This window comes from Phyllostomus discolor, chromosome 10 (assembly GCF_004126475.2).
Source record: "Phyllostomus discolor isolate MPI-MPIP mPhyDis1 chromosome 10, mPhyDis1.pri.v3, whole genome shotgun sequence".
NCBI lineage: Eukaryota > Metazoa > Chordata > Mammalia > Chiroptera > Phyllostomidae > Phyllostomus > Phyllostomus discolor.
The window spans coordinates 46088827-46102981 of record NC_040912.2 but is presented as its reverse complement, the minus strand read 5'-3'; the positions used below and the strand labels follow the sequence as shown (position 1 = coordinate 46102981).

General features: G+C 39.7%; 1 protein-coding gene across 4 annotated transcripts in view; it reads left to right on the top strand.

The window, feature by feature from the left end:
• Nucleotides 1–882, top strand: part of ORC5 (origin recognition complex subunit 5) — a 96323-nt gene extending 95441 nt beyond the window's left edge. For all 4 annotated transcript variants that reach the window (XM_028525630.2, XM_036010735.1, XM_036010734.1 and 1 more), the window contains one exon: nt 162–882. In XM_028525630.2, coding sequence (XP_028381431.1) covers nt 162–207 — 46 coding nt within the window. In that variant the 3' untranslated portion in view covers nt 208–882. The remainder of the gene's footprint in view (nt 1–161) is intronic.
• Nucleotides 883–14155: the final 13273 nt, after the last annotated feature.

Sequence of the window (14155 nt, the reverse complement as noted above, 5' to 3'; positions counted from 1 at the left end):
GAAAAATTAATGTCAGTCTTATCATGGTGCTTTTGACAGCACTATAGAATTATTTACCACCAGTTGTGAATTATTTTGCATATGCTTCCCAGAGTCATACATACAAAGCTGAGCAGTCTGGGGGGTGAGGATGCTAACCTATTATCTGTTTTTGTTTATAGGACGGTGAACTTTGACATAATAAAATACTTGTATGATTTCTTGTGAAAACAAGCTTCAAAGCCATATGGACACTGTGACAATGACTAAGCCAAGCTGTGTTCATCCAACTACTTAGCTGGCCAGGGAGAGGAGTTCTTTGGCTCTATTGGATTTGTCCAGACAGGTGCTGGCCCAGCATGGAATCTGATGAAAATACTCTGATTGGCCTGGGTGGATGTGAGCAGAAGACTATTTACCAGAGACCCTGGAGTATTTGGAAGCAACGTGTTAATTATAAACAGCAGGGTTTGAGCACAATCTGTTCTACTCTTAATGATGTTATCTTAACACTGAAATTGCCTGAAACCCATTTACTTAGGACTATATTTTGCTGTGAACTATCCCCTGTGCTTTGAAGGTGCCAGCAGCCCTTGTATATAAGCCCAGTCTTTTCACTTCCTCTCCACAGGAGCCTTTGCAGTTGCTTGCCAAAGCAGATTTTCCTAAGGCCCCTGTTTTAAAAGATCATAGTTGCAAAAAATAATAAATAGAAGTCTTTTTTTTTAATCCAAGCTTGTATATGCTTATTTTTCACTCTGCTTTTCTCAAAAGGCAAGGTAATTTAATTAAAAACAGGCCAACTTTCCACCCCCAGCCTACTTGATAACTGGTGTGGGAGGTTCATCTGGTCATTCCTGCAATTAAACTACCCAGCTTAGCTTTGTAATGCACATGATGGTTTTCTTTATTTAACCATTGACCTTTATAGTTCCACAATAAAAATTTTTTTCTGTTATATCAGTGTAACCTTGAGTATGATTTTCTTGTCTGTTCATATTTTTAAGGAAGATTTCTGTTAGCCTTCGAATAATCGAAAATTGTTTTGAGCAGATTTGAAGTACTCAATTACAGAAACTAGTTTAAATTTCAGTGGCATCTTGAAGAAAAATTCTCACACTGGGCACTCCCAGAGAGGAAGCCTTTTTAAAATATGATTATATAACACTTTCTGGGTCAAAGAAAACAAGTTGTCTACTTGCATTTACTTGGCAGTAATGAGTAGGAGGAGACAACTGGAATTCCTTTTGTCTTCCTGCACATGGCAGCAAGGGAAGACTTTCTTGCCCAAAGGATGGCATCCACAAAGGGTGATAGAGCTGTCTCACCCTGAGTCTCTTGTCCCACAGAAGATGGTAAAATTTTGTGTTTACAGAAGCCAGCATCCAGGGAAAGCCATGTGCATTGCAAATTCAAGCTTAGGTTTCCTGCACATAGAAATTCATGTATCATTACAGTAGTGAGAAAAGAGTAAAGAAAAAAAATGGAATCGGTATAGTGAAGCTGATAAATTACTAAAATGAAGTAGGTTGAGGCTGAGGAAATAATCATATCCTTGCTTTAATTGGCCTGGAAACATAAACTTTTGAACTTTTATTATACATCAGTGCCTGTGTATATATCCTATGGATAATCCTCTGAGGAACTTTGGAAAGAATGTTCATGTGTCCAGACCACCTGACATGCATTATCCAGATAACCATGCAAAGTAATCCAGAAGCTAAGAATGCAGTACTGATTTTTTTCTTAAGAATGTACTTTTTCTATTAAGAACTCTAAATTTTTCTCTTTTCTTTGGAACACTCTGGGCATTACTTAGATCATTGAATAAAACTTCCATTTTCGGCAAAGTCAGATTCATTCACACTTGATTGACAGTTTGGGTAGCTGATTTCAGGAACAACAATGCCACTTAGGGAAGTTTCAGCTTTCATAGTTTGTTTTAAAGTGATAGGTCTGCTGTACAGCCTTTTGGATAGGCTGGGACCAGTCTACATTTTAAGGGGAGAACTCTGGAGTATCAGAGAGGGAAGATAATGTCAAATAGGGAACAAGGGAGAAGGACAGCGAGGAGGCAGTTTGTTGTGACTCTCCATGGCTTCACCTTACTGTTGGCCAACTGTCTACTGCCTAGCACGATGCCTATCCTGTATGCCCCACACTGAGCTGCACTGCAGAATACCTTGTAACCAGATTTTCTCTGCCCCTGACTGGGCCATCAATCAGAAATTTCTTGTTTTGTAATTTACTTTCTAATGACTTGCTAAATGACTCACTAATTTGATTAATTTATTAAATGAAGACTAACCAAGCTTAATATGGATATTAGCATTTTATAAGGGTCATCTGCAAATGAATCCTCTAATTGAAAGGTATAAATCTCCAATTACAGGAGGGAGTAGAATGAAGAGATTTATGATGGTTGGTGGGCCAGATATTTTCATTAAAAAAAGGAAGTCCTTACCTTATACTCAGCATCTATTCTACTTAGCTAAAAGTGCTTTAGGTGGTAGAAGAAGGTTACCACACTGTGGGTTTTTAGATTTTTTTTTCTATGTGGCTAATTCTCCATTTTTAAAATGTCTTTTTTCAATTACCATGACCTAGGTATACGTAGTCAGGTAGAGATAATACCTCCTCTTCCTTCTTTCATGTTAATTTCCGTCCCTGAATTCATTGCTGAAGCAATTCCTTTAAAATAACTCCTGAAAGGATTGTGAGCCAGCTAGCCTCTTCTCATTAAGCCCTAAAGTCAGAAAGGGGTCAAGTCCCTAGGGCAGCAGTTAAAAGTTAGGGCTCTCGAGCAAGACTATCTTGGATCCAATGTTGGCTATATCTCTACAAGCTGTGTGACTTTAGGCAAGTTATTGAATCTCTGTGCCTGTTTTCTCACCTGTACAGTGGAGAACAGAACTACTTTAAGGAGTTTAGATCACAGGTGGCAAACACAAGGCCTGTGGGCTGAATCCAGCCCTCCACCTATTTTATCCAGCCTGGCACCTTGTTTCTACCCAACAGCAGCGCCAAGCTCCTTGCCCCTAGTTAAGGAGTAGTTACATTTATACAGTCTGAAAACTATACTTGGCCCTTTGAAGGCAACCACAAGGCTGACGTGGCCCCTGGTGAAAATGAGTTTCCCACCCCTGGTTTAAAGGATTAATTATACATTTAAGGCAATAATTCTCAGGGGCATTTTTGCCCTTGAGGGAATGATTACAATTTCTGGAGATGTTTTTGTCACAACTAGTGGGAGGGTAGAGGTCTGGGATGCTGCTAACCATACTAGATGAATATCCCATAACAATTGTCACTTCTGAAGTGTCAATACTGTCGAGGTTGAGAAACTGAATTAAGTAAGGTACCTATCACATGTAAGTGCTTAATGTTAGCTACTGTTATCTATATTATGAAATATTTATCAATATTTGTGGCCTAAGTGAGAGAATGTGGTAGCTTTAAAACTAAAAAAGATGAGGTACTCTGACCAAACTCTACCTATGAATATAATTTCTTGTTTAAAATTTTAGAATTATTCAAATGGATACAATATCTTGTGTTTGCATTTTTATTAAAGATTTTTTAAATTTATGTATCTTAGAAGGGCAGAGAGGGAGAAAGGGAGAGAAACATCAGTTGTCTCTAGCACACCTGCAATCCAGGCTTGTGCCCTGACCAGGAATTGAACCTGTGACCTCTTGTTTGTGGGACAATGCTAGCTTACTGAGCCACCTGTCAGGACTGTATTTTTATTTTTAGAATGAAAGGATTATCTACTGGGTTCTAATCCACATGCAAACTTCATTACTTATTGTTCAGATTCGTGTTGAATAGTCAAAAGCACAGCTGAGAATGATTGACTTAGAACAGGTGACTGAGAAATTACATTGTTTGCCCTCAAGGTATGATGGCTAGACAGTGGTGCACCTGCAGTAGATTTATTATAGTTAACCAACAACTGTTTAATGTAATTAAGGTGGTCTGGGATGTGCTTAGTAAGAAGCTTCTCAGTAAGAAGCTTCTTTAATCCCTCCAAAGTCTGCACCACTCTGCTTGTACTACACAAATAAATGTAGTTGAGCCACAATGGAGGCATAGGTAGATAAGCTTTGATTCCTTGCACAACCAAAAGAACAACCAATTTAAAAACAAAAAACAAGATTGGCCAGAAAATTGAACTATATGGAAGTCCGGCAATTGAGGAGTTAAAAAAACATTCATCCAGGTAGGTAGGAGGGGTGGAAACAGGAACCTGGGGCAGCAAGGACATGTGACAAGACAGCAGCTGGTGGACCAGGATATCCCACATTTGTGTGCAGATGAACGGGGAGGAACAAGTAGGGGAAGAGACCATGCAACCCAGGGTTCCAGCACAGGAAACTAAAGCCTCAAAACCTCTGGCTATGGAAACTTGTGGGGGTTATGGTGGCAGGAGAAACTCCCAGTCTCACAGGAGAGTCTGTTGGAGGGGTCCACGGGATCCTAGAATGTGCACAGGCCCACTCACTTGGGTATCAGCACCAGAAAGGGCATAATCTGCTTGTGGGAAGCAAGGGAAGTTCCCTCCCCCATATATAGTGCCACAACATAGCAAAGTGAGTTGCCCCTCCCCACCCCTGAGAACATCTAAGGCTCCACCCCTTACAACATAACAGGTGCAACCCAGACAAAGGAATGTGGCCCAAATGAAAGAACAGATCAAAGCTCCAGAAAAAGAACTAAGCGATGAAGAGATAGCCAACCAATCAGGTGCACAGTTCAAAACACTGGTAATCAAGATGCTCACAGAAATGGCTGAGTATGATCGCAAAATAGAAGAAAAAATGAAAGCCATGAAAAATGAAATAAAGAAAAATATACAGGGAACCAACAGTGAAAGGAAGGAAACTGGGACTCAGGTCAGTGATTTGGAACAAAAGGAAGAAAAAAATTATTCAATCGGAACAAAATGAAAAAACAAGAATTCAAAAAAATGAGAGGCTTAGGAATCTCTGAGACAACTTTAAATGTTCCAACATCTGAATCATAGAGGTACCCGAAGGAGAAGAGGAAGAACAAGAAATTGAAAACTCACTTGAAAAAATAATGGAGACCTTCTCCAGTCTGGCAAAGGAAATAGACTTCCAGGAAGTCCAGGAAGCTCAGAGAGTATCAGAGAAGTTGGACCCAAGGAAGCACACACCCAGGCACATCATTATTATATTACCCAAGATGAAAGATAAGGAGAGAATCTTAGAAGCAGCAGGAGATAAGGAGACAGTTACCTACAAAGGAGTGCCCATAAGACTGTGAGCTGATTTCTCAAAAGACCCCTCACAGGCAAGAAGTGTCTAGAAAGAGGTATTCAAAAGTCATGAAAAGCAAGGACCTACAGCTTAGACTACTCTATCCACAAAAGCTATCATTTAGAGTGTAAGGGCAAGTTAAAGGAATTCATCATCACCAAGTCCTTATTATATGAAATGTTAAAGGGACTTATCTAAGAAAAAGAAGATCAAAACTATGAACAGTAAAATGACAACAAACTCACAACTGTCAATAACAACATAAAACAAAAACTAAGCCAATAACTAGAAGAGGAACAGAATAATAGAAATGGAGATCACATGGAGGGTTATCAGCCAGAATGAGGAGGGGCAAGAATGGTGGAAAAGGTACAGGGAATAAGAAGCCTTAATTGATGGGTAAAAAATAGACAGAAGGAGGTTAGGAATAGTATAGGAAATGGAGAAGCCAAAGAACTTATATGTATGACACATGGACATGAACTAAGTGGAGGGGCGGAAAATGCTGGAGAGAGGTGGGGTGGCAGGCATAGGGGCTTAAAGGGGAGAAAAAAAGTGGGGCAACAGTAATAGCATAATCAATAAAATATACTTTAAAAAATAATTCTAGAAGGCAATAATGACATCCATATGCAAAATAACACCCTAGAATACAGTAATTGGTTTTGTTTCTAAATATAAATAAAGAATTGGATTTAAAAAAGGTAAAATAATGTACTAAATCTAGAAATAATGCACCCTTTATTACATACTTAGCAGGTCTCTAAAATAGTAGATAAAATGCAACAACTGCCCTGTATGCTCAGTCAGGGCTATGATGGTGTCCTCTCTTGCTACCCAATGCCTCACACTGTTGTGTACTTTGATTGTTTGTATTTCATGCCTTTAGCCATGAACAGAGACTTGGAGGTAATTAGACCAGAGGTTGATATTATTCAGCTTCGTTTCCTACATTTTGAAAGCTTCATCTGCTACAAAGTATGACTGCCTATTATATATGAATAGTTTAGATAATTTTGCATGGAATCTTAGTCTGCTGAAAAAATTTGCTTTCAAAAATGCTTAGTAGAGCTCAGAGAAATCTTTCCTATCAAGATATCAACAATTCACTCAAATTTGCCATTAAATGCCCTGAATACACAGTGTTCATTTTCCAACAGTGACACATTCATGAGGCACAGTATGAGAACTAGAAATTTGGTAGAGCAGAGAAAATTATAATCAATCCATTCATTTAACTGCATGTTGATGCACAATAATGATGGGAATTTTAGAAGGCATTCAGTTGTTGGAGTAAATACTGGTAGCTTTGGCATGATGGAAAGAGCCTGGAATTTTTGTCAGTGAAGATCTGCCTGGGCATTAGATAAACCATCATTCATTTCTTGGTCTATAAAGGAGTTGAGAGTCTGATTTAACAGCAGTTTCCATAAAAGTATTCAGTAATCATTCAGCAAATCCTAAGTACCAGCTATGAGGCAGGCATTGTGTTGGATATAGGAGATACAGAGTCCTGACTTGGACAACAGATATTGTCAACATTGACAAAGCCATTCCTAGAGGTAGGAAATCCTGGGGGAGGAGTTAGGTCTGTAGCGTGAGGAAGGCCATGAGTTCAATTTTAGACCTGTTGCCCTTGATGTGCTTATAAGAAATTCAAGGAGTGATACAAAGTAAGTGGTTGGATTTAGGTTAGGGATCAGAATTACTGCCAAGAATAAATGTAGGAGTCATCAGAATACAGGTGACTAATGACTTAGAGGTCTTAGTTTTTAAAGTAGTTACATGGCATGGTGAAGGAGAAGCCATCTTGAAATGAGAAATGAATTAAGAAAATATATAGAAGGTGGTTATAACTATTGTTCTTCCAATGTTCATACCAACATTATTTACAATAGCTAAGTGCTGGAAACAGCCTAAGTGCCCATCAGTAAATGAGTGGATAAAAAAAACTGTGGTACATTTACACAATGGAATACTATGCAGAAGAAAGAAAGAAGAAGCTTATACCCTTTGGAAAGCATGGATGGAACTGGAGAGCATTATGCTAAGTGAAATAAGTCAGGTGGTGAAAGACAAATACCATATGATCTCACCTATAAATGGAACCTAATCAACAAAACAAATGAGCAAAATAGAACCAGAGACTTGGAAATAAACAACAAACTGACAGTAACCAGAGGGGATGAGGGAAAGGGATAATGGGGAAAGAAAGGAAAGGGGTAAGCCAAGGAACACAAATAAAGGACTCTTGGGAACAGACAACAGAGGGGGGATTGACTGTGGGAGTCAGTGTGGGAGGGACAGGGGAGAGCAATGGGGAAAAAGGCAGGACAGCTGTAACTGAACAATAAAAAAAAGATATAGAAGGTGGTTATAACTATTGCTCTTCAACTGAAAGTTAATTTTTTTTAAGTAACAGTTTTCCACTATTCATGTAAACCTCATTTGCTTCAGTATGTAAAGCCACAATAAGAGACCTGGGCTAAGTTCCATGTAGTATAGGGCCCCAAAAGGAAAAACCAAGCCCACTTAGACTTTTAGCTCTGTGGAGAGTGTTAGATCCAAACACAACTTCAACATTGGGTACTTTCACAATACAGTTGACCCTTGAACAAAATGGGCTTGAATTGTGCAAGTCCACTTATATGTTGTTTTTTTTTTTTTTTTTTTTTTTTTGTTTTTTTTTGAGGGGTTTTTTTGTTTTTTAAAATATATTTTATTGATTATGCTATTACAGTTGTCCCATTTTCCCCCTTCACTCCCCTCCACCCTGTACACCCTCTTCCCACCCATATCCCCCCCTTTAGTTATGTCCATGTGTCATACTTATAAGTTCTTTAGCTTCTACTTTTCCCATACTATTCTTACCCTCCCCCTATCTATTTTCAACCTACAATCTATGCTACTTATTCTCTGTACCTATTCCCCCTCTCTCCTCCTCCCACTCCCCTGTTGATAACCCTCCATGTGATCTCCATTTCTATGGTTCTCTTCCTATTCTAGTTGTTTGCTTAGTTTCTTTTGGTTTTGCTTTAGGTGTGGTTGTTAATAATTGTGAGTTTGCTGTCCTTTTACTATACATGTTTTTTTCTTTATCTTCTTTTCTTAGATAAGTCCCTTTAACATTTCATAAAATAAGGGCTTAGTGATGATGAACTCCTTTAACTTGACCTTATCTGAGAAACACTTTATCTGCCCTTCTATTCTAAATGAAAGCTTAGCTGGATAGAGCAATCTGAGATGTAGGTCCTTGCCTTTCATGACTTGGAATACTTCTTTCCAGCCCCTTCTTGCCTGTAAGGTCTCTTTGGAGAAATCAGCTGACAGTCTGATGGGAACTCCTTCGTAGGTGACTGTCCCCTTATCTCTTGCTGCTTCTAGTATTCTCTCCTTCATTTTTACCTTGGCTACTGTAATTATGATGTACCTTGTTGTGTTTCTTTTTGGGTCCAACTTCTTTGGGGCTCTCTGAGCTTCCTGGATTTCCTGGAAGTCTATTTCCTTTGCCAGATTGGGGAAGTTCTCCTTTATTATTTGTTCAAATATGTGTTCAATCTGTTGCTTTTCCTCTTCCCCTTCTGGTACCCCTATAATTTGGATGTTGGAACATTTAAAGATGTCCTGGAGGTTCCTAAGCTTCTCCTCGTTTGTTCTGAATTCTTATTTCTCCATTCTTTCCTGTTTGGTTGTTTTTTTCTTCCTTCTGGTCCACTCTATTGTTTTGAGTCCCAGTTTCCTTCCCATCACTATTGGTTCTCTCTGTGTGTCTTCCTTCATCTCTTTTATGGCAACCTGCATTTTTTCATCTAATTTGCGCCCAAAATCAATCAATTCTGTGAGCTTCCTAATCACCAGTGCTTTGAACTGTGCATCTGATAGATTGGCTATCTCTTAGTCGCTCCTAGATGAGTCCTGGGACATTGATCTGTTCTTCTGTTTGAGACACGTCTCCCTCTCTCTCTCTCTCTCTCTTTTTTTTTTTTTTTTGGTCTGATCGGTCTTGTTATGGTGAGGGGCGGAGCCTTAAGTGTTCACTGGGGCTGGCACCCCAGTCTCTAGATTGTGAAATTGTATGTGGGGGTGGGGGTGGGAGGAGGAGGGAACAATGTTGGTAGCTCCATTTTCCTGGGACCTCAGTCCCTTTTCTGGGATCCTGGGTTGCGCACTCTGCCCTGGTCCACAATCGCCGCCTCACTGGGTCTGCCAGCTGCCGCTTGCATACTCAGGGTCTACCCACTGCGATCTTGTGCACCTCAGATGCCTTACGTGCTCCCGGATGCCTTATGTGCCCAGTTCTCCCTGTTCTGCACGCACCGAGATCCGTGCCCAGCTGCTCCTCTCCACCCCTCCTACCAGTCTGGATGAATGGGTCTACTTCAACTTCTTGGCTGTCCAACTTCCAGTCAGATAAATTCTCTTGCAGTTCTGGGTGTTATTCTGCCTCTAAATTGTTGTTGTTCTAATCTTGGTTGTGCGTGGAGGTACGGTGTGTCCACCTATGCCTCCATCTTGGTTCTGTGTTTTTTTAAATATATGAGAAATTTTTTGGAGATTTGCAACAACTTGAAAAAACTAGCAAACTGAGTAACCTACAAATACTGAGAAAATTAAGAAAAAGGTATGTCATAAATGCATAAAATATGTTTGCATTTTTCCTTATGATTTTCTTAACATTTTCTTTTCTGTAGCTTACTTTATTCTACAAATACAGTATATAGTACATATGGACAAAATATATGTTAATCTACTGTTTATATTACTAGCAAAGCTTCCAGTCAACAGTAATTAAGTTTTTGAGGAGTCAAAAGTTATATGTGGATTTTCGATGGCATGGGGTGGAGTTAGGGGTTGCTGGCCCCTAACCCCTGCTTTATTCAGGGGTCAACTGTAATAGAGGCATTTCTCCAGCTCAGGTGTTTGTAAACTTTCTTAACCCTTTTTAGACTCACATCGTAACACTCATTCATTTGGAAATGAAGAGAGCCTAAGAGGAACTGGGATGCACTAACCCATAAATATCCGCAAGGAAAGATGCTGAAACAGAAACTCCCGATGTTTTATGTATCAGTTTCACTTTGTTTAATTGAAAAATGTTGACTGTTAGTACAAGGTTTGGTATATTTACTTCTAATTACTATATTGTTCTTGTAATTTAACAGAAAGTATAGTTGTATTTTATATTGAGAAAGAAAAGACAGGTTAGGTGGACCAATGGCAAACAACAGTCTGTGAAATATGATTGGTAGGAGAATTAAGATTGAAGTTTCACCAAAAATGCTTACAGTGACAAGTTTTTTAAAAATTTAATCTGTATTGTATTTTTTCCCTTACCATTTAGTCCCCTTATAGCCACCTTCCCACACAGTGACAACAGTTTTTTTAGTCATTTATATACAAGTAGAAGTGTGAATCTACATCAACATAATAAAAATATCAAAAACTAATTATCAAATATGTGTGGCCAATATGTCTTTTAGTAGAATTGCTTATTGAAAATGCTTATCATGATAATAAAATGGGAGAAAGAACAAAACAGAAAAGTAAGGAAAGAGCCAAAACATGAAGTATGGAAGGAGGAAGGCAGTAAAACAGATGACAACTTACAGAAATTTTAATCAAAATGGCACAGGAACAGGATGTTCCAGTTCTCTATTGATGGAAACAAACCACCCCATATTTAATGGCCTAAAGACAATTTTGGATAGAGAGAAAGATGACGTTGGAGTAGGAGGGAGCAGATTCCACTTCCTCCTACACATGGGAGAAAATCCTAGCTGATCTATGGAGTAAAAGAGCAAACAACCAACAGTACCTCAGCATATATGAAAACAAGAGACTAAAAATTATAGTGGAACCAAAAAACCAGATGGTAAGGAGAGTGCTTCAGGACAATAAGGTCCCAGGGACCAGTGCAGGGTCCAGGGCAGCTGCAGCCCCAAGCCTGGCACCCACCAGGTCTGCCACAGGGTTCTTTGGAGAGAGGCAGATCAACTGCTCCCTTCCCTGCCAAACAAGGTTTGAGCAGCACCAGGATAAACCTGGTTTCTTGAAGTTGCAGAGAGGGGAATAATAACGAGGTAGCAAACACACACAGAGCGGGTGCTCTGTGAGCACCTGCAGAGTCTGTGGACACCAGCAGAGTTGAGAGTCACACAATGATAGGCCCTGACCCTGATAGTCACTGGTCTGGCTACAGAATTGGGCTGTGGGAGAGGCCAGGCCACTGTATGGAGCGGCAGTCTTGAGTAGGAGGAATTTCTCTAAAAGAAAAAGTGAAAAGACAGACACTGTTTGGGGAATTCTCCTGCAGCCTCCCCGCCACCCAGCCCACCCAGCCAGTCAACAATCCCAAGGTTGCGCAGAAGGTTGTGTGGAAGACCCTGCACACCCCATAGCACTGGGAAGGGTGAGGCAGCCTGCACGCGCACACCCGCACCTCAGCCCACAGCAGTAACCCCTGGGGAAAGGTGCGAGGATAGTGTGCCCGGCTGAGTGCAGACAGGAAAGGAAGAAAAGCCATGCCAATTGTCCCTCAGCATGCTGCAGCCAGCAAGACCAGAAAAACCAGTTTGGCCACTTTGAAACCGAGAGGCTTTCTTATTTTACTCTATTTTTTGAAGAATTTTTTACTTTTTAATTTTTATTATTTTTTTATCTTTGAATTCCTTTTCCTCTCTTTCCTTCTTTCTTGTTTTATTCCTTCTTCCTTTCTTTCCAATTTTGTCTCATCTTCCTTCTTTCTTCTGCTCTCTTTTTTAAAATACCTACATGTGAGACACACACACACACACACACACACACACACACACAAAAACCCTGAAAAGACCAGAGTTGGACTGAAAGAAGGGGCATCACAACAGCTGTGACAGTGAGACAAATTTCACTTTGCAATTACAGAGAATCTGCAAGTTATCGCATATTTGTATTATTATTTTTTTGCATTATTCTTACATCTTTTATTTTAATGGGGTTTTTGTATTCCTCTTCTTTCTGTACAGTCTGCTTTGCTAGGCTGGTTATATTGTATCATTTGACAGGTTTCCCCTGATATCTCTTTCATAGTATATTGCTAATTTACTGTCCTTCACTTCACTTGTGTCCCATTAGCACACTACTCAAGGTCCTATACTCCCTATTCTTTTTATCTAGATGAAATAGATTCTGTCATATGACTGTTGCTCTAATATTATTGTAAATAATAGCTATTCCATACAATTGTAAATACTTCACGACATCCCTCCCAGATCTTAGCCCACTTCACGGTTTCCTGAACTCTATTACTGTAGTGGTTCACTCTATTCTCTCACACATTACACCTATTTACTATCCTTTACTCTCACCTTAACTCAGAATCTGACCTCCCACAACCTCACTGCTTTCTAGATCCAACTCACAATTGTTCCTTCCCCAATAAGAAACTTCTTTCCATCCTTTCTAAAACTCGGCTAGTTGGGTGGAAGATCACAGTGAACACTATACATAGCCAAAGGATTTCCTATCTCTTCTCTACTGGCTGCTACTGTAAATATTATAGAATATTCTCTTGCTGTCTTAAACCATTTTGCCTTCTCCCTCCAACTGATCACAAAAAAGAGTAGGTGGAAGCTGTGAACACCAGGATAACCACTGGAAGAGGAAACCCAACAACAAAGGAACCACTAACAGATAACAAGAGAAGAAGGTGAAGGAGGGAGTGGAAAGCACACAAACCTCAATCCAGTACCTACCTGGAAATACAACTAAGTAGTGGAGACACTGCCCGGTACAAACAACTGAACAAGAGCAAGAGAGATTCCTCAAAACCTTCTACACCCAGAAGAACCAGCTTCAATACAACCTACTCTCACCAGCACATCAAAATACAAGAGGTGGGGCACAGAGTGACCCTCAGTTAACCAGGTGGTGGGAAGGACCCAACAAAGAAAGGCCCAACAACAATCAAAACCTAAAGACAAACACAAAGCCAACTTAAACAACAGCCCAAGACAAGTGAGCTAGGAAGATCAAGGAAAGTGCACCACTGAATCTCACAGGTATTCTACCACAGAAGTTCACGCCATAAACCCAGGGAGCCAGAATAGATCAATTTAAGAAGCTGACGCTAACAAGAAGAGTCTCACAAACAATGGGAAGAAAAAGAAACAACCCCCAAAGGAAAAGAAAGGAGGAAGCCTCAGAAAGAATGATAAATGAAATAGAGGTAACTCAACTATCAGATATTGAGTTCAAATCAATGATTATCAGGAAGCTCAACAAGCTCACAATGAACTACCAGAAACTACAGGGAAACTACAACAAAGTCACTGCAAACTATATCAACATGAAAAAGAAAATAGAAACTATCCACAAGAGGCAAGAGGAAATGAAGAATGCAATTTCTGAACTGAAGAACACAGTACAAGGAATGAAAAGCAGGATTGGTGAAGCAGAAGATTGGATCGCTGAATTGGAGGACAAAGAAGGAAAAAACACCCAGAAAGAGCAAGAAAAAAAAGAGGTTCAGAAAGAATGAAGAGGGATTAAGAGAAATGCAAGACAATATTAAACATAATAATATCCATATAATAGGGATGCCAGAAGGAGAAGAAGAAGACCAAGGGATAGAAAACCTATTTGAAAAAGTAATGATGGAAAACTTCCCCAATTTGATGAGAGAAAAAGTCACACAAATCCAGGAAACACAGAACCCCAATCAAGAAGAACCCAAAGAGGCCCACCTCAAGACACATCATAATTAAAATGGCAAAATTTCAAGACAAAGAGAGAATCTTAAATGCAGCAAGAAAGAAACAGGAAGTAACATAGAAGGGAGCCCCATAAGGCTAGCAGCTGATTTCTTGATGGAAATGCTCCAAACCAGAAGAGAATGGCAAGAAATATTCCAAGTAATG